Source organism: Haliotis cracherodii, unplaced genomic scaffold (assembly GCF_022045235.1).
Source record: "Haliotis cracherodii isolate W230 unplaced genomic scaffold, xgHalCrac1.p SCAF_18, whole genome shotgun sequence".
Classification (NCBI taxonomy): Eukaryota; Metazoa; Mollusca; class Gastropoda; order Lepetellida; family Haliotidae; genus Haliotis; species Haliotis cracherodii.
The window spans coordinates 18,536,505-18,562,395 of record NW_027266273.1 but is presented as its reverse complement, the minus strand read 5'-3'; the positions used below and the strand labels follow the sequence as shown (position 1 = coordinate 18,562,395).

The following is a 25,891-nucleotide window of genomic DNA, read 5'->3' as shown; positions in this document are numbered from 1 at the left end:
GTTTAGGGGCTCTCTCACTTTGCCGAGTTACGTCCCGAGTATGGACCCGAGCTGACTCGGGGGTACTCGTATGGAGCTCGTAGCGAGGTCGTACTAAACTCAGGGTAACTCGGGGTAACTCGGGATACCTTGTACTGATCTACGAGAGTTTTGGAACTGCTCAAAACACTCGGGCCGCCAGCCAACTCCTGACAAACTCGTAACACACTTGTCCTACTCGTAGTACCCTCGTGGCGACCTGGTGGTGCTCGTACAGAACTCGTATGAGGATCGTCTGCAAAATTTATTGCCGAGTTGACGAGTCTAATACGAGCTATACGAGCCTCCATGTTAAATCATGTGACAAATTCCCTCCGAATTATGCAACTTAATAATCTCCTATTAGACTCTTATTGGACTTCTACTGGACTCCTGTGGGGCTCGTAACACATTCGTAGCGTACTCGTATGATACTCGTATCTGTGTAGTCTCTTCCCGAGTCCTATCCGAGTTAGGCTCGGAAGAGCTCGGCATCCACCTCGGCAAAGTGTGAGAGCTGCTTTACATCATCATCCATTGTAAAACAAAACTTGAATTGTCATGATTTGTAAATAATCACTTGTATTGTCATGCATCGTAAATAAACACTTGCATCATCAATAACTGGTGTTTCCTTCCTGTTGGACCCAGCCAGGGGAACGCATGTTGGATTAAATGCTGTTTCTTTTGTATTCCTCTGTCAGTCTGTCAAAATTACATCTACTACCTCCATAGGAGTCCTTGACAGCTGAACTTTCTAAACCACAAACATTTTCCCAAGTCAAGAGTATCCACTAGTCTTTATTATCAAAGGCTTGTTGTTAGAACTAGGCTTTGATACAGACTAGTAGACACGCTTGCCTCGGGAAGATAAACAACAAATGAATGTTGAGGCTTCTAAGACATAAAGTCGTGCTCTTATAGTGTGGAAAAGTTATATATCGTTCAATTCTGAGCACACAAAAGGGTGTCCTTTTAGGGGTAGATATGTTTTCGGTGGGGGATTTCTTTTCCTCAGTTCGAAGTTTTGGAAAGCTGACTTGTGATTGGCTCAAGAACTGACGCTTCCTTCATTCAGGACCCGTGAAGATCCGGGATAGAATATGTCCTCAGCAACCCATGCTTGCCGTAAGAGGCGACTGACGGGATCGGGTGGTCAGGCTCGTCAGGCTCGTCAGGCTCGCTGACTTGGTTGATGCATGTCATCGTATCTCACTTGCGTGGATCGTTGCTCACAATGTCAATCACTGGATTGTCTGGTCCAAACTCGATTATTTACAGACCGCCCTCATATAGCTGAAATATTGCTGAGTGCGGCGTTAAACAACAAACATTCAGATCGAGGGGTAAAAGTTTTCTCGGGGATTCACCTTCCACGGAGGTGTCATCAGACCTTCACGCAGATATGGAGAGAGAGGGAGTTGGCTCGCTATACGGTACTATACAGCCGGCATAAGTTCGGATGTGCATGCACATCGCACTATTAGTGCAATAATATTGAACGCGACGTTAAACCCCATGTTACCTCCCCGCCTCCCAACTTAGGCCAAGAGACAGTCCGATAGGGCCGGTATGTTGTCGAATAAAATGTAAGAAAGGATGCAAGGGGATTAAAGTTCATTTCGATTGAACCTTCTCCAAAATGGGCAGAGACCCGACAGTGTCAAATTAATATGATTTAGTTTGAGGGCATTAAATTGGTATTTCGCTTCATTTTTAAAACATAGGGAGGCTCACTGGTTCCTCGCGGATATTTCTTCCCAGGAAAAGGTTTAGCCTGGTACACGTGTTCTATTCCCCACATGGGTACAATCTTGCTGGTGATGGTGCACCACTCCTTGATATTACTGGAATGCTGCTGAAACCTCACTCACTCACTCTTGACTCAAACTATTTACTGCATGTTCATGCAGTGCGTTTTGAAATACCATTGCAGGAAACAGAGTCCTCTCCTTTCCATATTAACTATTTTGTGGACGTTGACCTACGTTTTACAGAACATGCAAAACAAGTTGTCTTACTTCGCAAATAGAGACTATTGTAGAGTTCAAGGTCGAATCGTCTTCCAGTCAAGGTTTTACATCAACGTCTTAATCACGATTTACATTCAGTATTTGTTCATTCGGCGACACACATGCTCTGTGCACGTGTTATTAGATCCATTCCATGACTACCGTTGATGCGGTTTCCAATATCTAATATCAATCCACCCACAACTACAAAAACTCCACCATAACAGCGTGACAGACGACATCGCCAACCACGACCGAGATTGAAATAGCGGGCTCTACTAATGAGCTGGCAGATTTCGTCTTATGTAAGAAGCCTGTCGGAGCCATTGATTGTGTACCCACTAATTAGGGAGAAGGCTGTTTGGATGAGCCTGCTGCTTTGTTTAGATGACTTATCGATCTCCGTAATAGAATATGTAATTAGGAGGACACAGTGTCGGCCTTACGTGGCACTGTCGTCTGTCACGTCAAGTTAGCGGGAAAACTAGACTCGTTCGGCTGCAGCAAGCACACTGATCCCGACACTAAAGCAAGAACATGTCTGTATTCAATGTTGGACATAATTGCTTTGTGTCAGTGGCTTCGAGACCACAGGAGTCATGTACATTTTCGAGAGAGAGGATAATTTATGAATGTCTCACCTTCTGTACAAGAACGTACAGGGGCTACCCTAGATGTCTCAGTTTCTCAAGTCACTAATTCAAAGTCCGTTTGGTTCCAAATGAGATCGACCGCCTCCGTAGTCTAGTGGTAGAGCGTCCGCCCGGAGAGCGGAAGGTCTGGGTTTCGATCCCCGGCCGCGTCATACCAAAAGACGTTAAAAGATGGTACTTGTAACCCTGTCTGGCGCTCGGCATTCAGGGGCTAAAACATGGACTGGTCGGCTCGGAGTCAGTATACTGTGTCTGAGTGGGGTATTCATGTTAAACTGCGGCATGGTATCTCAGTGAGCTAGCACTATAAATCGGCATCAGTCCGGACTAGTACAAGCAGCCACACAAACACTCACACGTACATGCACGTCGCTATATAAGTGAAATAATCTTGGACGCGACGTTAAACCCCATTTCACCTCACCTCACCTCGAAATGAGATAGATGAATTGCAAAATAACTCAAAATCGGTAATGGTCTATTAAATGTCAATACGGTACATGGCAATGGATACCGCTTACCAAACAATATCTGCTGTTTGTTATTTTTATTCCCATTACTAGAAAAAGTTGTTTAATAAACTATCATGTTGTTATTTGTACAAGTTGACATCTTGAACGGAGGTAGGTCTCAACCTTGACTGGAAACAAGCTTTAGGTCGAGATGTTGTTTTAGTCAGATCGATCGACAGACGGACAGAATTAATTTGTTAATGTGTCATATGTTAAACATTTACGTTTGGGTCACATATACAAAACGTTACAACGTATGTTTAACACCGCCACATATTGACTTAAAGGATCGCTGGTATCCACATTTGATACGATCAATATTAAATTGCCGATATAAGAACCGTAAGTGCTTATGTTTAAACTATTTATAATATAGATCATAATTGCCCTGTGTGAAGCTGACTGTTTAATAGGTGGAATCGCTAACTGGTACATCGATACAACTGCTAGTATTCGGCTAAAGAAGTGTTGTGGAGGACTTGAAGAAAGCAGGCTAAGACTGCCAATCTGTTGTACTAGAGCGAGGGTAGACATTTATGCATAATTCTGAGCTACAATACTATGCAAACACATCCATGCATACTGATAAGGTTAATTCACGTCTCCCATTAAGAAACCACGACAGGCAGTGTATATATTAAAAGGTATGTTTTCATATACATTGTGCTTTGTGTCTTCCTTAATTACCCCGCCAAGATAACACGTACTTTGGTGTATTAATTAGGTACAAGTAGCCATATTATCTGCATTAGGCGCATGTGTGTGTGTAACGGCCTTATTGATTCATCAGCTTATCAACGGAAACAATTCGTCTGACCCATCAATCTGTCAAAGGGAGAACTCGGTATAAACTTTCCCGGCTGTACGATGGTAAATCTTCCGTAGCATCCGATTTCATGATGGTAACAGGTGAAACGTTTCATATGTAACCTGTATTTGGGAATCAGAAGCCTCTGTGCTTATAACATGAGTTTCCTGGCATCGGGTGGCCTTCACACAGAGCAAGCATTGATTAAATTGACATTGGCGAGATGAGCAAACACTTTGACCACTATTCTTCAACCACTAACCACTATTCCTCCATCACTATCCACAATATTCCCCCACTATCCATTATCCTTCCATCACAAACCACTATTCTTCCACCACTATCCACAATCTTCTACCCCTATCCACTATTCTGCCTTCACTATCCACTATTCTTCCACATTTAACCACTATTCTTCCATCACTTTCTACAATTGTTCCACCACTAGCACTATTCTTCCACTATTGCCCACTATTTGTCAACCATTATCCGTTATTTTCCCACCATTGTCCACTATTTGTCAACCATTATCCGTTATTTTCCCACCATTGTCCACTATTTGTCAACCATTATCCATTATTTTTCCACCATTGTCCACTATTTGTCAACCATTATCCATTATTTTCCCACCATTGTCAACTATTTGTCAACCATTATCCATTATTTTTCCACCATTGACCGCTATTATTCAACCATTATACATTATTCTTCTGCAATTGCCCACTATTTGTCAAACATAATACATTATTCTCCCCCCATTGTCTTCTATTTGTCAGCCACTATTCTTCCATCATTATTCTCCATCCATCTCCTATCTATCTCCCATCTATTCTCCTATCCATCAGCTTACCACCACAAACCATTTGGCCCTGAAACAAAGGAGATGAATAACTTGAGTAATGCACTAGGCTACGTCTCCGCTAACGCCATTCGCCCTTGACTACTGAATATTGAACAGTATTTCAGTTAAACCACGTAAGCTCCGCATGTGATAAAGTTCTTAGACGTTTGCCACTTAAGTGAAACCCATGAGCAGGTATCCGGTGCTGACAAACCTGAAAAATAATCGGGGCGAACCGGGATTCGAACCAATGATATTAAAGTTGCTGACACGCACATGGATCCGGATCAGCTCTGCACAGCAAATTGCGGCGCCTTCGAAGACTGGTCCCTTCCTCACTCTCCGTACACCCCCATAAGCTAGTGAAGTCTGTTGTGGGCACAACTGTTCCAATGCCTGCCACATATCAGACATTGGCAGCACGTACAAATATTTTTGAATAGGCTTATAGAATTACTCCCAACCATTCCCGAGGGTAATGGACAAATTGATGGATTCAAAATCTTCTAAAAACGGTACAACGTCAAATCAATTTGGAAATCTCAAGAATAACAAATTGTGATAATTGGGATCTGATTGACGTGTTTATTCAAACACATGATATAGTGGGGTTTGCTAATTCATGTGCTGTTTACGTAAAAAAAGCGCGGTGTGAAATATTAAACATACGCGCCTGGGTTAAATGTCAGTCCTCACATCATGTCTAGTGTTGCCATGACATAACAACTACTGCATCAACATATCCACTGGAAACCCTCCAGCTTTATATTCCACGTTGTTGAGCCGTTTATCACATAAGCATTTTCGCAATAAACACAATCAACGGTGTGAAAATGAGCGGGAACTTATTTGCTCTTTTCGTCATTGCCATGTCTCGTGAGGTCGGGCTGCTGGTTGCTCCTTTATTGATGAAGCTTGCCGAGACACAATCAATAGGCCCAAGGCGCAAAAAACTTCACTTCTTGCAGTTGCTAACACCGCTTGGTATTAGCAGTGGAGGTCTGTGATAGACTGGTCTCAAGAGGGTGATCATGCAGGCTGGACGGTTGAGGGTGACCATATACGCTGGTGGGTTGAAGGTGATCATACAGGCTGGTGGGTTGAGGGTGACCATATACGCTGGTGGGTTGTAGGTGATCATACTGGCTGGTGGGTTGTAGGTGATCATACAGGCTGGTGTGTTGAGGGTGATCACATTAGCTGGAGGGTTGTGGCTGATCATACAAGCTGGTGGGTTGTGGGTGATCATACAGGCTGGTGGGTTGAGGGTGATCATACAGGCTGGTGGGTTGAGGGTGATCACACAGGCTGTTGGGTTGTGGGTGATCATACAGGCTGTTGGGTTGTGGGTGATCATACAGGCTGGTGGGTTGTGGCTGATCATACAGGCTTGTGTGTTGAGGGTGATCATACAGACTGGTGGGTTGAAGGTGATCATACAGGCTGGTGTTTTGAGGGTGATCATACAGGCTTGTGTGTTGAGGGTGATCATACAGGCTTGTGTGTTGAGGGTGATCATACAGACTGGTGCTTTGAGGGTGATTATACATGCTGGTGGGTTGAGGGTGATTATACATGCTGGAGGGTTGAGGGTGATCATACATGCTGGTGTGTTGAGGGTGATCATACAGGCTTGTGTGTTGAGGGTGATCATACAGGCTGGTGTGTTGAGGGTGATCACACAGGCTGGTGTTTTGAGGGGGATCACACAGGCTGGTGTTTTGAGGGTGATCATACAGGCTTGTGTGTTGAGGGTGATCATACAGACTGGTGTGTTGAGGGTGATCATACAGGCTGGTGGGTTGAGGGTGATCCTACAGACTTGTGTGTTGAGGGTGATCATACAGGCTGTTATTTTTAGGGTGATCATACAGGCTGGTGGGTTGAGGGTGATTATACAGGCTGGTGGGTTGAGGGTGATCATACAGGCTGTTTTTTTTAGAGTGATCATACAGGCTGGTGGGTTGAGGGTGATCATACAGGCTGGTGGGTTGAGGGTGATTATACAGGCTGGCGGGTTGAGGGTGATTATACAGGCTGGTGGGTTGAGGGTGATCATACAGGCTGGTGGGTATCAGAGGCGGTCAAATGGTCAGCCCTAATTAAAAATAGGTATATCACTTGACGTGACTGTTAAGGGTGGTTTACATCAAGTGGGTTGAATGTAGTTCATTATTCATAGAGTCAACGCACTAACAACTCCTGTGGTATTGCTGGTTTGATGTACAGGGGTGTCTTTGATCGCTGCTTCCCCTAACGGTTGCTGATGCTGACAATGTACGATCCACTGAGTCCCTCGATCAGTTTCACGATGTGCCTACTCACTCTACCATAGATAACATCTGTATTTCCTCCCATCGAGATACACGAACACACATAACGATGCAATCTTCACAACATAAGGTGGTGAGATACCAATGTTTATCGGATTTAAAGTTAAAGTGATAGCTGGAAGATTGTTACATTGAAAGTGAGACATAAAAATAGACCAGGATCATGTTAGGACGGATACGAAAATGATAAACGTATATTTTGAAATAAAAAAAAAATGTTTATGAGCGTTGCTGTACTATATTCCCATTTAAGTGGCATTAAAGTCATCACAACTCCCTCTTCTACAGCATGTCCTTATAACACGCCATCCTACAGCAATATCTCCCTTGTGGATATAACACGGCAGTGCCTCTTGTTAGTAATCCCCAATCAGCAAACATTCATAAGACATCCATCAATGTTGCTACAAATTGTGTTGAAGCCTATTAATCTATTACACTGGTAAGTTGTGTTTTTCTTTTTTTAACTCGTCACCCTCTCAGTCTGCAACGTGTGCCACTGTGATCCCCGTGTCATCCACACGATACAGCGCAAACCATGTACTATATCTACATAGAGAGGTCTTTCTGCCCAACGGAGCGTGAGTTTCCCGCCAAAGTCTGTATCGATCTGCTGTAATTGCGGAGTGGTTGTCGGTACCAGGCTTCTGTCGCGGACCACCATCACTGGAAATAGCTCAGTGGATTATTGGTAAATACCGCCCCGGCCGTGTCTTGTGCTGCAGTTTAGGCAAGGCAGAGCTTCAGTCAGCAGACATCGGTGCAGAGGTGCTCTTGTTGTAAGATGACTCTGTGACGCTCCACACTACCACTCTGTAGTAACTGAAGCTGTCGTCTGCTTATTAGGTCTGTCCAGTGCCACACCGTTGTCGACATTGTTTGAAGAAGGCGGGTAGATTAGGAGGATGCCGAAAAGTACTAGTATTACGTGTTAAACCAGTCTACATTAATTCGGCGTTGATCGCTAGATCAGCCCCTTAGGACATTACTCAAATCGCTTCAACAAGATGGCGACTGATTTCGACGCTGAAGAAACTCCGGCATCTGAGGGCTACCCCCAGCCCACGGAAGACCGTGAGTACCAACACACCGCCAAACGTCTCAACTCCGGCCCACCGAACCCTGCACGGCCACGGGACCTCATCGACACTTTATTTACTGTGGTCAACCGGGATTTACTCATATGCAAACTATTCTATTTCTTCTTCTTCGGAGCCTTTGGCTCCTTGTTTCCCCTCCTCGCCATTTATTTCAAGCAGCTTGGTATGAACCCCTCACAGAGCGGTGTCCTCATAGGATTCCGTCCTTTCATTGAGTTTCTCAGCGCGCCTTTCTGGGGTGGTATTGCGGATAGATACAAACGCGCAAAGGAACTTTTACTTTTCTCCTTGTTTTGTTGGATCATCTTTACCTTGGCCATAGCATTCGTGACTCCACCTGCTGAACGGTGCATCAACAACAACGGCACTCACGACATCCTCATCACACCACTAGGACGGGAGAGACGGGAGACATCCTTCCACATTGAGGAACAACTTGGCATGGCCAGGAACCTGTACACCCGTCATCACGACGAGAAGGAGAATATTCTGGTGATGCGTCACAGACGGGGGACAGGTGAGAGCCCCCGCCGACTTGACCATACAAAGTACGCCAATGCCAATGAATCTGACGTGAAAGGTCTGTTGCACTCGCCCTTCAGCACTATCGTCTATCGAGAAGACGAGGTCCAGGAGGTGTTCTTTATTCTACTGCTACTTGTTGTAATTGGAGAGTTCTTCAGCGCACCTGCAATAACATTCGCAGATTCCGTTACTCTAGCTGTTTTGGGTGATGACACGGAGAACTACGGAAGACAAAGAATGTTTGGATCGCTTGGATGGGGTTTATCTATGTTCTTCGTGGGTCTTGCCCTGGACCACTCCACTACGTTCCCTCAACATCCCTGTGGGACACAACATCATGCTGAGAAGAACTACGTGGTTTGTTTTGCAGTGTTCACTGTGCTCATGAGTTGTGCCTTCATCACGGCCTTGCAGCTCAGATTTGATCACCAAGGTCAAGGTCGTGAAATAGTCCTCTCTCAGATTACTATGAAGGTGAAGGACAAAGTTAAACAAACAATAACAGGCATTAAGAAAATTGACAGACAGAGACTTATAGAAGAGGATGACGATGATGCATATACCAATGCTGAACTTGAGAAGCAAAGAGTTCAGGAGCAGGAACAGAAACAACAGCAAGAATGGCAGCAGCAGCAGCAACAACAGCAGCAACAACAATATCAGGGCGACCAGAAACCTGGATCAGATAGGCCTCTTCATATAAGTCTTGGGAAGGACCATGACATGGTAACTGATGCCCTGAAGGCCCCAGGAGCGGTTGCACCCGGGGACTATGACTACTCCGGAGACCCCTTCATGAGTAAATGGATGACGGTCATCAAGATGCTAGGGACATACAAGTACATCTCTGTTCTCTTCATCGCCTGGTTTATGGGTTTTGGGATCGGCATCATCTTCACTTTCCTGTTCTGGCACTTGCAGGATCTGGGGGGCAGCCCCACCCTGTTTGGTCTGGCGTCTGTCATCAACCACATATCAGAGCTACTGGCCTACTTCATGAGTACCAAGTTCATCGCTTCATTCGGTGAGTAGGATTTTGATCTGAACCAAAACATGTTCCGGGTCCGATTACCGGTGTTGTCCTAATTTGGGGTGCATCTTTAGCAATTGTTTTTGTGAAAGAAGCCAGATTAAAAGTTAATACATCAATAAACCCACCACAGCTAACATGACGATAACAAGTAATTGATATTGCCTACCCACATACAATAATTGTGATATACTCGAACTAAAATTGTGTGGACCTGTGTATGAAACCTAACAGCGATTATTGCAGAAAAAAGCACAAAAACCCCAAAAGCAATTGACTATTATGCGCCATGCACTCGAACCCAGTATTTGAAGATCTGAATAGGAATATCTGTCTAATTGCAACACTTTATGTTGAGGCCTGTTATTGAATAGTAAACGTATCGCACAAAGACGGTTCGTATGATTTGTGCCATTAACGCACACAACCTGTTGATGTGACCTGCATGGAGAACTTCCGGCGACTAATTACAATCCCACCCGCGTTGATAGAACCCCTCTTAGCTTACGAACATGAACAAGCAGTTTCCTATAATCCTTTTATGGATTTTTAGCATTTTCGATTACCTGGTTTGTGAAATAGGCTTATTCAACTTGCAACCGAGGTATTGACAAAGACAATCAATAGTGACAGATTATCTTTGACACGAGTACCGCGACGTCATCTATTAGACGTGTTTTGCCACGAATCTCCACGGTAATTTGTTTCACAAGAAGCAGGCAATACCTGGTACATTGTTCAATAGTACAAGTTGTATAATCTGACGATAGAAGGGATGTTGTTCAATAGTACAAGTTGTATAATCTGACGATAGAAGGGATGTTGTTTAATTGTACAAGTTGTATAATCTGACGATAGAGGGGACTTGTTGCAATAGTACAAGTTGTATAATCTGAAGATAGAGGGGATGTTGTTCAATAGTACGAGTTGTATAATCTGACGATAGAGGGGATGTTGTTTAATAGTACAAGTTGTATAATCTGACGATAGATGGAGATGTTGTTTAATAGTACAAGTTGTATAATCTGACGATAGAGGGGATGTTGTTCAATAGTACAAGTTGTATAATCTGACGATAGATGGGGATGTTGTTTAATAGTACAAGTTGTATAATCTGACGATAGATGGGATGTTGTTCAATAGTACTAGTTGTATAATCTGACGATAGAGGGGATGTTGTTTAATAGTACAAGTTGTATAATCTGACGATACAGGGGACTTTGTTCAAGCGTACAAGTTTTACAATCTGACGATACAAGTGGTGTTCAATAGTACCAGCTCTATAATCTGACGATAGAGGGGATGTTGTTTAATAGTACAAGTTGTATAATCTGACTACACAGGGGACATTGTTCAAGAGTACAAGTTTTACAATCTGACGATACAGAGAATGTTGTTCAATAGTACAAGTTGTAAAGTCTGACGATAGAGGGGATGTTGTTTAATAGTACAAGTTGTATAATCTGACGATACAAGTGATGTTCTATAATACAAGTTGTATAATCTGACGATACAGGGGATGTTGTTTAATAGTACAAGTTGTATAATCTGACGATAGAGGGGACTTGTTGCAATAGTACAAATTGTATAATCTGACGATAGAGGGGATGTTGTTTAATAGCACAAGTTGTATAATCTGACGATACAAGTGATGTTCAATAGTACAAGTTGTATGATCTGACGATTAATTACAATACAGGGCATGTTACACTACAACTTGTGTACTGTGACGAGACCGTCCTTGACCCGGAGGATACTACCGGTAATGATTCAACATGAACAGATTTACATCTGCCAGCAGCATCCAGACCCTAATCCGATTAAGCTGTATCCTGCAGTGATCTTTCAAAGCTTCAACTGAAACTGTTACATCGCGATGTGGAGTTTCACGTAACGCCATTTACGAAATGCATTTGGTGTTAACCTCGCTATAAAAAAAGTGACTTTGGAACTTGATAGCGCTTCACGAAGTTAAATAGAACCTCATATTTCAATACAAAACCGCCTTTTGCAGTTGCAGCTAGCGCCATGTCCAACACAAAACAATTTCAATCTTGTTATGTAAATGTCGATGTCACGACATATTGTATAACGGTATTTTATTCTTAAGCAATTTCACAATTTGTCTTTGTTTACAGTTAATGTCAAGTAATACTGCATTAAAACAAGGTGCCATGTGCTACGTCCCTATTTGAATATATGAGATATGGCATGTTTCTTCAAACATATTATCATTTACTATTTTATAACTAAAAGGTAAGAGTTTTTGATCCATGGTTGCCATGTTGAGAGACAAAGGCTACACCACAGTGCTATATTAGTACGAACCTATACTGCACTGCGAATGACAATACATAATCCAAATAAGATAAACTGCATTTCAATGGATGAACGACTCGTAACTAACTTGGAGACTGACCTATGTGGTCCATTTTTAATCTCGCGAGATCCTACACCGTACTTCACAGCAGCCATTGAATATTGTGTGTCATCGGACGGCGGAAAGCGGCGGCGATCTCATCATGGGTGATCTCAAGGATGGCCTAATGGGTGATATCATTATTGTGATCTTCATTGTGAGAATGAGAACTGTCAAATGTAAGCTTTGAGATGACTGACATTAGGTTGCCAAAAGCCCCGAAGAAGGCCAGTGCACTTCAGATATGATCATATTTCAGTGACCATTCTGTACACTTTGAAGTTAGCCATCTACACTTTGTGACCGTTTTAATGCAGTGGTATTTGTGATATGTTTTTTGTAACACTCCCTGTTAAAATACGCGACAAACCCTTTCCTGAAAGCATATCATGATATAAATCATTCATACCCTCAAGCACTGATGAATACGATGACTGCACTGAATCTAAATCAAGAACAAGGTTAAACATTGAGACAATCTTCACAGACAGGAGCAATTACAAACTAAACCAATCACTTTAGCAAATTAAGGACACTCTTATTAGGCTCTAACTTTATTTTATCTTGTTGGTAATTTCTTCTCGAGAGCTAGCTTTTTGAGGACTATTGACGTTCCTAATGCATCTGTGAAGGAGGCTTCCAACAGATACAGCCTGACCAAGTAGTTTGATGCCGATCAATGGTGGCTAATTATTGTCGTGTGCGTGACGGCGCTATCACCATATATTCAGCATCTTTTAAAGTATCTCGTCTTTTGAAATAATCCATACCTTGTTGTGACGTGAATACAGCACACAGCTTGTTAATAAACATAAATCTCAACAATCTACTAGTATGTTCAGTGTACGTGGTAGTGGTTGGAAGACATGAAATTGACCATCTCAGATCAGACTTTTCTGGCGAGCTGTCAGTTAACACTAGTACCTAGCTCACAGTTCTTAAATAGGGCCAGATTTTTTTTTTTTGATTGATAGATTTCAAAGTGAACATTTTGGTTGGTAGGTCGACAAAGATTTGTTTTTATCATCTTAAAGTTTATTTTAGATGCATCGTCGGAAAAATATGATTTAGTTATGTAAAATCTATTGGACTTGTTCTGTTGCCAAAGCGATCCTTATCGTCGGCGGTATGAAAAACTCTTTGTCAATCTGATTTATTCGTCTGAATTTATTTATTGTTAAGGATCCGTAAACCAAGCCAAACAAAAGTAAGGCCTAGCATGTCACAGACTGTAAGCATCTCGTAATACAGTCGGGAGAACTACTGCCCTCTTCATACAGGGGCTTGCCAGTAAGCAGTGGTAAAGCACTCAGAACAACTGACACTTGGTTCAGTGAGGAATCCTGCCAGTCAACATTCTCTAAACCACTGAGAGTAATAGGCACTAGGTTCAGTGAGGAATCCTGCCAGCCAACATTCTCTAAACCACTGAGAGTAATAGGCACTGGGTTCAGTGAGGAATCCTGCCAGTCAACGTTCTCTACACCACTGAGATTAATAGGCACTGGGTTCAGTGAGGAATCCTGCCAGTCAACATTCTCTAAAGCCCTGAGATTAATAGGCATTGGGTTCAGTGAGGAATCCTGCCAGTTAACATTCTCTAAAGCCCTGAGAGTAATAGGCACTGGGTTCAGTGAGGAATCCTGCGAGTCAACATTCTCTAAACCACTGAAATTAATAGGCACTGGGTTCAGTGAGGAATCCTGCCAGTCAACATTCTCTAAACCACTGAGAGTAATAGGCATTGGGGTCAGTGAGTAATCCTGCCAGTCAACATTATCTAAACCACTGAGAGTAATAGGCACTGGGTTCAGTGAGGAATCCTGCCAGTCAACATTCTCTAAAGCCCTGAGATTAATAGGCATCTGGTTCAGTGAGGAATCCTGCCAGTCAACATTCTCTAAACCACTGAGAGTAATAGGCATTGGGTTCAGTGAGGAATCCTGCCAGTCAACATTCTCTAAACCACTGAGAGTAATAGCCATTGGGTTCAGTGAGGAATCCTGCCAGTCGACATTCTCTAAAGCACCGAAAGTAATAGGCACTGGGTTCAGTGAGGAATCCTGTCAGTCAACATTCTCTAAACCACTGAGAGTAATAGGCATTGGGTTCAGTGAGGAATCCTGCCAGTCAACATTCTCTAAACCACTGAGAGTAATAGGCATTGGGTTCAGTGAGGAATCCTGCCAGTCGACATTCTCTAAAGCACCGAAAGTAATAGGCACTGGGTTCAGTGAGAAATCCTGCCAGTCAACATTCTCTAAAGCACCGAAAGCAATAGGCACTGGGTTCAGTGATGAATCCTGCCAGTCAACATTCTCTAAAGCACCGAAAGTAATAGGCAGTGATGAATCCTGTCAGTCAACATTCTCTAAAGCCCTGAGATTAATAGGCATTGGGTTCAGTGAGGAATCCTGCCAGTCAACATTCTCTAAGGCACCGAAAGTAATAGGCACTGGGTTCAGTGAGGAATCCTGTCAGTCAACATTCTCTAAACCACTGAGATTAATAGGCATTGGGTTCAGTGAGGAATCCTGCCAGTCAACATTCTCTAAAGCACCGAAAGTAATAGGCAGTGATGAATCCTGTCAGTCAACATTCTCTAAACTACTGAGAGTAATAGGCACTAGGTTCAGTGAGAAATCCTGCCAGTCAAAATTCTCTAAAGTACTGAGAGTAATAGGCATTGGGTTCAGTGAGGAATCCTGCCAATGAACATTCTCTAAAGCCCTGAGAGTAATAGGCACTGGGTTCAGTGAGGAATCCTGCCAGTCAACATTCTCTAAAGCCCTGAGATTAATAGGCATTGGGTTCAGTGAGGAATCCTGTCAGTTAACGTTCTCTAAACCACTGAGAGTAATAGGCATTGGGTTCAGTGAGGAATCCTGCCAGTCAACATTCTCTAAGGCACCGAAAGTAATAGGCACTGGGTTCAGTGAGGAATCCTGTCAGTCAACATTCTCTAAACCACTGAGATTAATAGGCATTGGGTTCAGTGAGGAATCCTGCCAGTCAACATTCTCTAAGGCACCGAAAGTAATAGGCACTGGGTTCAGTGAGGAATCCTGTCAGTCAACATTCTCTATACCAATGAGAGTAATAGGCATTGGGTTCAGTGAGGAATCCTGCCAGTCAACATTCTCTAAACCACTGAGAGTAATAGGCATTGGGTTCAGTGAGGAATCCTGCCAGTCAACATTCTCTAAACCACTGAGAGTAATAGGCATTGGGTTCAGTGAGGAATCCTGCCAGTCGACATTCTCTAAAGCACCGAAAGTAATAGGCACTGGGTTCAGTGAGGAATCCTGTCAGTCAACATTCTCTAAAGCACCGAAAGTAATAGGCACTGGGTTCAGTGGGGGATCCTGCCAGTCAACATTCTCTAAAGCACCGAAAGCAATAGGCACTGGGTTCAGTGATGAATCCTGCCAGTCAACATTCTCTAAAGCCCTGAGATTAATAGGCATTGGGTTCAGTGAGGAATCCTGTCAGTTAACATTCTCTAAACCACTGAGAGTAATAGTCACTGGGTTCAGTGAGGAATCCTGCCAGTTAAACATTCTCTAAACCACTGAGAGTAATAGGCACTGGGTTCAGTGAGGAATCCTGCCAGTTAACGTTCTCTAAACCACTGAGAGTAATAGGCACTGGGTTCAGTGATGAATCCTGTCAGTCAACATTCTCTAAACCACTGAGAGTAATAGGCACTGGGTTCAGTGAGGAATCCTGCCAGTCAACATTCTCTAAAGCCCCGAGAGTAATAGGCACTGGGTTCAGTGATGAATCCTGCCAGTCAACATTCTCTAAAGCCCTGAGATTAATAGGCATTGGGTTCAGTGAGGAATCCTGCCAGTTAACGTTCTCTAAACCACTGAGAGTAATAGGCACTGGGTTCAGTGAGGAATCCTGCCAGTTAAACATTCTCTAAACCACTGAGAGTAATAGGCACTGGGTTCAGTGAGGAATCCTGCCAGTTAACGTTCTCTAAACCACTGAGAGTAATAGGCACTGGGTTCAGTGATGAATCCTGTCAGTCAACATTCTCTAAAGCCCTGAGAGCAATAGGCACTGGGTTCAGTGAGGAATCCTTCAGTTAACTTGAGAATTAACGCGGCATTAAGCAATATTCCATCCGTATCACGACTGACTAAATAATCGAGTTTGGGCCAGACACAGCAGTGGTTGTAATCAGAAGCAATGATCCTCACCGTCGAGGTACGGCGATACTCATGTCACCTAACCATCTCAAATGTAGTGTCAGTAATTATTTGGTAAATTCAAAATGTTAACGCCAGAGAATCAATCTTTAATATCTGCCAAAATAGATTCAATATGACGTAAAAGACAAAATAATGATGAATGGATCTCTAAAAAGGAAGTGATGACACCAGGTCTTCGCGAAAAGGGTAAGCAAGTTCTGCTCTACCGAGTAATGTTACAACGTGTCCTTCCCTTGATTTAACCATCGTCCTGAACTGGGTCGTTTAACTGCACGCCGTATGTACCAGCACTCTTATGCCCTAGCCTATCCTACAAATAGAGACATGAATTGTATAACCTTTACCTTGAATCGGTCTGTATCAGCATGAATAATGATTAAATCAAGGACTGGTGTTTCCACTTAACGGAGTGAAGTGAGTGGTGAAGATGTGGAAGGGTTTCTCTATCCATGGTTTCCGCAGTTTGTATTCCATCGATTGAATAGTTAATTGCCTAATCCAGAACGCTGCAAAAACAGGCCAGGAGATCGATGCGTCAGTGTGCAGTACCCCACGCCATAGCGGCATATAGGTTTCCGTGACCAAATGTGCTTTCTCAAACCCAGGATGGGCTTTTGTGTCATACTGCAGATCTATAGTCCGAAGCCTGTCCTAAAACACGCGTGTAATTATGACGAAAATATGCAGCCCTGTATCTTTTAGAAATGACTACCAAGCCACTGCTAGTTTTTGAAAGGTCTCTACTTGTTATCTACTGAATGTCGGAAGCCATGTCATGGAAGGCACTTAGGATTATTAATATACGTTCTATTTAGCAAACAAGAAGAATCTTTCGATGGTACACTATACTGAATGCAGCTCCACGTGGCTACGATGAGTGCGTGTATATGTGAATATAATTGTTAGAACTCGATAACGTTAGCATGACCAGACAGCTGTGCGTTGGGGATAATCTCGTGTTAGTCAGTTTGTTACTTCTTCGGGGTGGTAATAGGAACCGTGCAACCTATGCTGGTCGAAAGAGGCGACCAAATGGATCGGGTGGACCTGTTCGGTGACTGGGTTGACTGCATGTCATCGTACCCCCAAGGTACAAACAAACAAACAAACAAACAAACAAAGATCCCTCGAGAAATACAAGATTGTGATCAACTAAGACTGTCACGTCACGCTCTTTAAGGTGCGTGTCATTGATCAAAATGAGAATGTCAAGCAAAAACACCATTTGAGACTTCATAATCTTGAATATGCATTACGCCATCAAGTCCTTTCAGAATATCCGTCGTAGACTAATAGTCCTCCTATACAATACCGAGCTGACAAAGGGCTTAAAGATGGCGATGAATAAGTAATGCAGTGTGACTTGTCTTCCGCGATCAGCTGTGCTGTACGCCGGAATTATGGTCTCTGGGGATGACTGTAACGGCATCATTATGGTGGAGGTGTGCGTGTGATGTCGTCCAACAATTGATGTTACATAGAAACGTTCTGGGACAGTAAGTAGGTGACATCCTTGTGTAAAACCACTGTTCCGGGCCAACACACCGGCAAACACTTGCACAAAGCGACCTTAGCGCTACGACGATCTTAACTAAGATACTCCATCATAAACTTACGGTTCTCGTAGCACTAACATTGTATTGTACAAGTGGGATCTGGAATGATGTTTGCGTGTTATGTCATTGTCCCGAGGCAATATGTAGGCGATGGTCTAGTATAAGGGATTGTTTCGTGCCAATGTGAAGGTGATGGTCTGGTGTTAGAGATTGTTCCGTGCCAATGTGAAGGTGGTGGTCTGGTGTTAGAGATTGTTTCGTGCCAATGTGAAGGTGGTGGTCTCGTGTTAGAGATTGTTCCGTGCCAATGTAAAGGTGGCGGTCTGGTGTTAGAGGTTGTTTGGTGCCAATGTGAAGGTGGTGGTCTGGTGTTAGAGATTGTTTGGTGCCAATGTGAAGGTGGCGGTCTGGTGTTAGAGATTGTTTGGTGCCAATGTGAAGGTGGCGGTCTGGTGTTAGAGGTTGTTTGGTGCCAATGTGAAGGTGGCGGTCTGGTGTTAGAGGTTGTTTGGTGCAATTGTGAAGGTGATGGTCTGGTGTTAGAGATTGTTTGGTGCCAATGTGAAGGTGATGGTCTTGTGTTAGAGATTGTTTCGTGCCAATGTGAAGGTGGTGGTCTGGTGTTAGAGATTGTTTGGTGCCAATGTGAAGGTGGTGGTCTGGTGTTAGAGATTGTTTGGTGCCAATGTGAAGGTGGTGGTCTGGTGTTAGAGATTGTTTGGTGCCAATGTGAAGGTGGCGGTCTGGTGTTAGAGATTGTTTGGTGCCAATGTGAAGGTGATGGTCTGGTGTTAGAGATTGTTTGGTGCCATTGTGAAGGTGGTGGTCTGGTGTTAGAGATTGTTTGGTGCCAATGTGAAGGTGATGGTCTGGTATTAGAGGTTGTTCCGTGCCAATGTGAAGGTGATGGTCTGGTGTTAGAGGTTGTCCCTCGCAATGTGAAGGTGGTGGTCTGGTGTTAGAGATTGTTCCATGCCGATGTGAAGGTGGTGGTCTGGTGTTAGAGATTGTTGCGTCCAATGTGAAGGTGATGGTCTGGTGTTAAGAGAGTGTTCCGTGCCAATGTGAAGGTGATGGTCTGGTGTTAAGAGATTGTTCCGTGCCAATGTGAAGGTGGTGGTGTGGTCTGGTGTTAGAGATTGTTCCGTGCCAATGTGAAGGTGGTGGTCTAGTGTTTAGAGATTGTTCCGGACCAATGCGAAGGTCGTGGTCTGGTGTTATAAATCTCATATGACGCCATTCCATATACCATATACCAGAGAGTACCATATAGAAGAGAGTACCATATACCACAGAGTACCATATACCACAGAATACCATATACTGTGATAGCGATATGGGTCCCATCATTTGAAAAGAAATAATTCATTCCAGAAATTCCTTGAAAAAATCATTGTGCCTCAGATTATACCCCCAAATTAATTGCTCGTCGACCAAACTGGATGTCCTGAAAAATGGAATTCTTCGGCTTGCTGTTGAGGCTCGCTGACTTGGTTGCTGCATGTCATCGTATCCCAATAACGTAGATCGATGCTTATGTCAATCACAGGGTTATCTTGTGCAGACCTATTTACAGACCGCCGTTATATAGCTGGATTATTGCTGAGTGCGACGTTAAAAAACAAACACACAAATAATAGGATAACAGAACGCCAAAGATTTTTACCATGACCTTTAAATTAGGTCTCGCACCAAAACTAAGACATTCGTGCCATCCTGTGTGTACATACCACAGTTCCACGTGGGCGAGGGGCGGTCGGGTAACCTGGAGGTTAAAGCGTTCGCTCGTCACGCCGAAGACCCGGGTTCGATTCCCGACATGGGTAAAATGTATGAAGCCTATTTCTGGTATCCCCGCTGTGATATTGCTGGAATATTGCTAAAAGCGGCGTAATGGTGTTGTATAAATATGGAACCGACGTTGTTCTCCATCGCTGTCTGGTGTATATTCCACTTCCTTCGTGTATAAAAGAAATGCGAAACACGTTATCATTAGCTGACATTGTCTACTGCGTGGCATGCTCTTTTTCGTCCTGTAATGGACGTGTCACATCTGTTACCATGACAACCATCACAATCTTAACCCAACCCCCATATTCAAATATTTAAACCATAGCCGGAATTGGTTTAAATGCAACACTCTTTTCATCATAGGTGCTGTATTTGAAGTTATGTCGTGTAATATTTTCATTGTATACGATAAAATGATACAATGTACTTGGTATTACTGCGCATCTTGTTTTGATCTAGGCGGGCGATGAAAAGGGTTCGTTCAACACGACCTTGGTCCTCGGGAGGGCCAGTTTGGTAGGGGCTCAGAATGGAGTAACAGTGAGCGTTCACTGGCTGTATTGATCCGAGTGTAAACCAATCAACGTTATCGATTGGAGGCCAGAATGAGAGATGAGAATGGGCGAGATCCTAGACATCTCCTCTGCTATGATAATAGGGTTGTTTACTGGGGTACCATTCAGTTTTCCTGGTCACAGTACAGCACTGGAGGATACGGCCAGGAATTACATGTAGGCGCCATTAAATCGTTTCAAAGAATAAATATATGAAACTTTGACTTTTATTCAGTAGTGATTGCCGTTTATGATGGATGTTCCTCTTTCATAACTGAATCATTTCTGACATATGAATAAATATTGAAATCCGAATTCGATAGTGTGTGCACTGCATTGTCAAAGTGTTGAAAATACGCAGTGACTGTAACCTTCATTGATTGTGGTAGGAAATACAATGTAATCGTGTGGTTTTAATAGTCACCATACATGACCTTGTTCACAAGTATTGTCGATATTACCAACAAAATGTCAAATTATCGAAATGTTTTCATACGAGAAAGTGCACAGTACCAGAAAATATTGATTACTTTTTGTTTAAACTATAAAAGGTATGCCTAGGGTACCAGCCACGTCTGCTTTCCTTGTAAGAACCAGTAACAGTTTAAATGCCGCCTTCCTTCAGGGAGCATTCCAACTATAAATCGCAGTTCGTGCATCCCTAATTGTAAGTCGTACCCCACGGGCAGCTCTCGCGAGATGCTAAGTGGGGGGGTAATGACTAGACCTGAGGGGTAGGTACACCTTCGACATCTTCTTTCTCTACCCGAGGGGTTACGTCGTCACTTAACTGCTATTGCCGGACGCCTACTCCAACAAAATATGTTTTGACACTTCTAATTGCTTTTGCAAAAGGGGGTTTGGTGCTGATACTAAGCTGATTTGACGCCTTCTACTCTCCTCTTTGCTGTGTGGAAACAATTTGTTCACTGTGGTTAGGATTTCTGTATCTATGTGTTCAGTCACAACATACAAACAAGGCCCGTTTGATGCAGTACTTCATGATAAGACCATGCAAGTATATATGATTACTTTAGCCATATGTTCAGTCACAATACACAAACAAGGCCCGTTTGATGTAGTACTTTGTAATAAGACCATGCAAGTATATAGGATTACTTTAACCATGTGTGCAGTCCCAATACAAAAACAAGGCCTGTTTCATGGTGTACTTTGTAATAAGACCATGCAAGTATATATGATTACTTTATCAATAAGTTCAGTCACAATACACAAACAAGGCCCGTTTGATGTAGTACTATGTTATAAGACCATGCAAGTATATAGGACTACTGTATCCATGTATTCAGTCACAATACCCAAACAAGGCCTTTTTGATGTATTACTATGTAATAAGACCATGCAAGTATATTGAATTACTTTAGCCATATGTTCAGTCACAATACCCAAACAAGGCCCGTTTCATATAGGACTATGTAATAAGACCATGCAAGTATATAGAATAACTTTAGCCATATGTTCAGTCACAATACCCAAGCAAGGCCTTTTTGATGTAGTACTATGTAATAAGACCATGCAAGTATATAGAATTACTTTAGCCATATGTTCAGTCACAATACCCAAGCAAGGCCTTTTTGATGTAGTACTTTGTGATAAGACCATGCAAGTATATTGTGTTGATTGTATCAGGTTACCTTTTATCAGGTAACAGACAATGTTATTATACGGATTAATGATAATTCTAATCAAAGTAATAGTGCAGTTCACAATATCCATCTAATAGTAGGACTCAATCAAAGTGCCCTTACTCATTTAGTAAGCCTAGAGGAAACCATGTCTTTTGAGATGTATAAACTCAAATCGTCAACGCCAGAGAACATACAAATTCGAATATCCGCCGGAACGGGTTCCATGGGGCGAACAAGGCTAAATAGTGAGGAAAATTATGGGAATGGATAACTGCAAAATCAAAAATGACTCCAGGTGTTCGCGAAAGGGTAAGTGTGTCTTGCTCGACATGTAGGACGTGTCTACATCCCAGATGTAATTTCAATATTTCGTGATGATATTCTTTTCAAAATGTTTTCTAATCATGCTAATCAACATAACTGCATGAAAGAAATATTTGTCACTACGTGTAAGTTTTCCTTACTTTACCAGCATCCCAGCTAAAATGGCTGCATGTGTCTGAATAGTTGTTAACAAGCGGTTAATGCTGGCATCAGTGTCTCAGATGTGCTATTGCCGCGGGTTGAAAAGTTCATGAGCTGTGCAGAACAGCACTTCAGGAAGGGCGTTTGGAAAAACAGTACATTGGATTCTGTCAAGAACTAGGTTTAGGACCCACCGTGTAATTGAAAATGGAGTGATTGGAGGGATGCTTTTATATTCCACTGCTCATAACACCAACAATATGTAAGACGTGTTTTGCATTATAAATATTTATTTTCAACAAATTGGAAAGTGGATCGGTTAACAAGCAAATTATGCCTCTCATACCCTCTCGAGGACACAAACATACTTAATATGCTGAAAACATGAGAATGAGAATACAGAACTGAACTATACAATGTGGCCAGTCGTGTGAGGTTAGATAAATAGTTTATGTCCCTTGGTCAGCGAATCTGCCGGATACCATGGATCGATTTTGTAATTTCAAGACACATTGTTTTCAATCTATATACATGTCTTTCAAGAACTGTATGTTCACATTATAACCTCTATTATATTAATACATGTTGTTTCTGATATTGTCGATCGCCTCCGTGGTCTAGTGGATAGAGCGTCTGCCCGGAGAGAGTAAGGTCGGTGGTTCTATCCCCGGATGGGTCATACGAAAACACGTTAAAGATGGTACTTGTTGTTACTCTGCCTGGAGGCGCCATGGTGTAATGTGAATAAAAGAAGGACTGGTCGGCTCGGAGTCAATATACTGTGTCTGAGTGGGGTATCCATGTTAAAATGGTATTGAAATTGTTGTTATTGATACAAGAAACGGGAATTGCAGTGTGTCTTCTTCAGGGTAACAGTGACAGTTGAAGAAGTAATAAACTCAAAGTGGCGCAACACGATATAACCATTGACTACCTGTTTAATGCTAAAATAAATCGTTTGGGACCTGGGAAACGAATCCACATGTGTCGGATCTCTACAACAAGGGATGCGTCTCGTTGTCACGGTACTTGAGAGCCAGTCAAGCTGGCCTGCGAAACCAGTTCTGCTTTCTGCTGAATTTGGTCAATGGCAATTCCCAAACTCAAAGCCTTTCCGATCTGGTCTCTTGATTCAGTATCCGTTCTGACGTGACATCAATAATGGAATGTGAACATGGAAGCATTCAAACATGTCCTTGTTTTGGCAGCGTGGACACCCAGACAAAGGATGGATCATACAACATCGATCTCAGATCAATGCCTGACCAATCAATGTATGAACTGCTGTTGTTATGACAACTGAGTCGATTTGTGCTCACAAGTACAGCGGACCCAAGAATGAAACTTAATACAACCAATAAACTCGACTGAAGGAGAAGAAATTGGATTTTGGTCAATAAACGCCTCTTGGCGGATCTGAGGGGGTGTTAAGCTCTGTATTGGGGACAATTGGAGTATCGGTGCTAGAGCTCTGTACAAGGAAAACATGTATTAATTTGCTCTGGCCATGGGCGCTGTGGGACTTATTTGCTTTTTGATCTCAATGGTGCCGGTTCTTACTGGTCCAGTCCTACGAAAATAACAGAGAGGAGAACGCGGTATTGGGACAGTGGCTTGGATGATCAGCGAATATTCTTCGACAAGATTAAAGAAACTTCATTCAGTATAAGGGGGAGTTCAATGAACGATGTATTGATTAAATATATAAAAGAAAAAATCATTTTGAATATTACACACACAAGCCATTATGCCCTTAGGCCGTGACGACACCGGGTTACACTGTATTCCAAGTCAAGTTAAGTTAAGTTTTTTCTTATAAAACACAACAGCTGATACCGAGAGGATATATATGCATATGTAGACATATACAGACATAGATATGTTCAGTGAAAATGCGTAGATAGTATTAATAATAGTTATGATAATACAGGTCAAGGAACTTTTTCCAGGGAGCGCTGTCGAGTCAAACCCACCGAGAACTTTTCGGAGAATGTGAAGACTCCCCCCACTGCAGACTTCTGCATTACCCAGATTGTCAGAAGGGCTGTATTCCTGGAAGCAAACCCGGGTACTCTCCCAATATCAGTCAACGGATTGGGAGGTACAAAACCTAAGGCACCGAGAACAATGGGGAGTCGGACAACTTGGTACTTGGGATGCAAGCGTGACATTTCGAAAGTGAGGTCCGCATTTTTACGCATGTGTTTCCTGGATCTTGTCAATCACTTTAGTGCCTAAAGGGACAGAAAATTCAACAATATAAATGATTTCATTGGATTTATCAAAAAGGGCAAGATCAGGTTTATTGCCTGAATACGTCTGAGGCTGTATACGGAATTTTTTTTGTATTTATCATTTTTTATGACGCCCTCTACATATTCTGGGTCGTACCATGGATGGACCTCTGTGTCAAAATCACAAGCAATGCGAAGACAGTAATAAAAGGATCGAGCCACTCTATCATGTCGCTTAAGAGACTGCGTTTGTGCCAAAGCTGGGCATACACTGACAATGTGTTTGACAGTTTCATTACATTCATTACATAATCTACATTTCATATATACATTTTGATGCAAAATCACACATGGACAGTTTCGAGTGGGAAGTGACTGGTCCTGAAGAGCAAACAGAAAGTCTTCTGTTTCACTCAGGCTTTTCAGGCCAGACGACTTCATCCAAGCGAAGGACTCTGCAGGATTGCACACATAAACTCGATGTAGTGGTCGTTCAGATAGCCTCTCCTTTAAAAACTGAGTCCCGGCCGATTTGATATGGCACTTCGCTTGGTTGACACTCATTTCTGTACCGCCCACCACCGACTATGGATTATGCCCCACATCCTTGGCTCGTTTTAGAAAACTGTGGAACGCCTTGTTTTCATTATGAGTCTTGACATGCTTCACAAGAGGATCACCAAACAAATAAATGTGTGCAAAAGCGCACAAAAAATTCTATCATTAAAAGCCCCAACGTTAATCAAACCCCGTCCTCCCATAATGACTGGTAAATATAAGCGATTGAGGGAAGAGCGAGGGTGGTGGGATCTATTGTCTGACGTGATGCCTCGTGTGAGGGTGTCAATTCCCTGAATTTCTTCGTCTCCTTCTCCTTCTTCTTCACCTTCTTCTTCTTCTTCTTCTTCTTCTTGTGACGGAGAGAAAAACGTAATGGAATTTGGCGTATATCCGTATGTCCGAGTGTTGAATTGGGGGCTTAGGTCTAGCTCTAGCTGGACGGAAATCTCATTGTAATGATCTCATTTTCATGGCTGGATCTTACAGCAGATCTGACAAGCATTTGCATATTCAAGGTTTAGCCATTACTGGGAACGATGTCGGCAATGTTGAATCGTTACTGTGGGTCTTGACATGCACACTTTGGTAGGGTGCTGGCCTCATGAGATTG

At 42.9% G+C, this 25,891-nt stretch overlaps 1 protein-coding gene across 2 annotated transcripts in view; it reads left to right on the top strand.

Moving 5' to 3' along the window:
- The first annotated feature begins 7,912 nt into the window (after positions 1–7,912).
- The window catches only part of LOC139465844 (major facilitator superfamily domain-containing protein 6-like), a 42,149-nt gene continuing 24,170 nt past the window's right edge, over positions 7,913–25,891 (top strand). For both annotated transcript variants that reach the window (XM_071247786.1, XM_071247785.1), the window contains exon 1: positions 7,913–9,826. In XM_071247786.1, the coding sequence (XP_071103887.1) occupies positions 8,185–9,826 (1,642 nt within the window). In that variant the 5' untranslated portion in view covers positions 7,913–8,184. The remainder of the gene's footprint in view (positions 9,827–25,891) is intronic.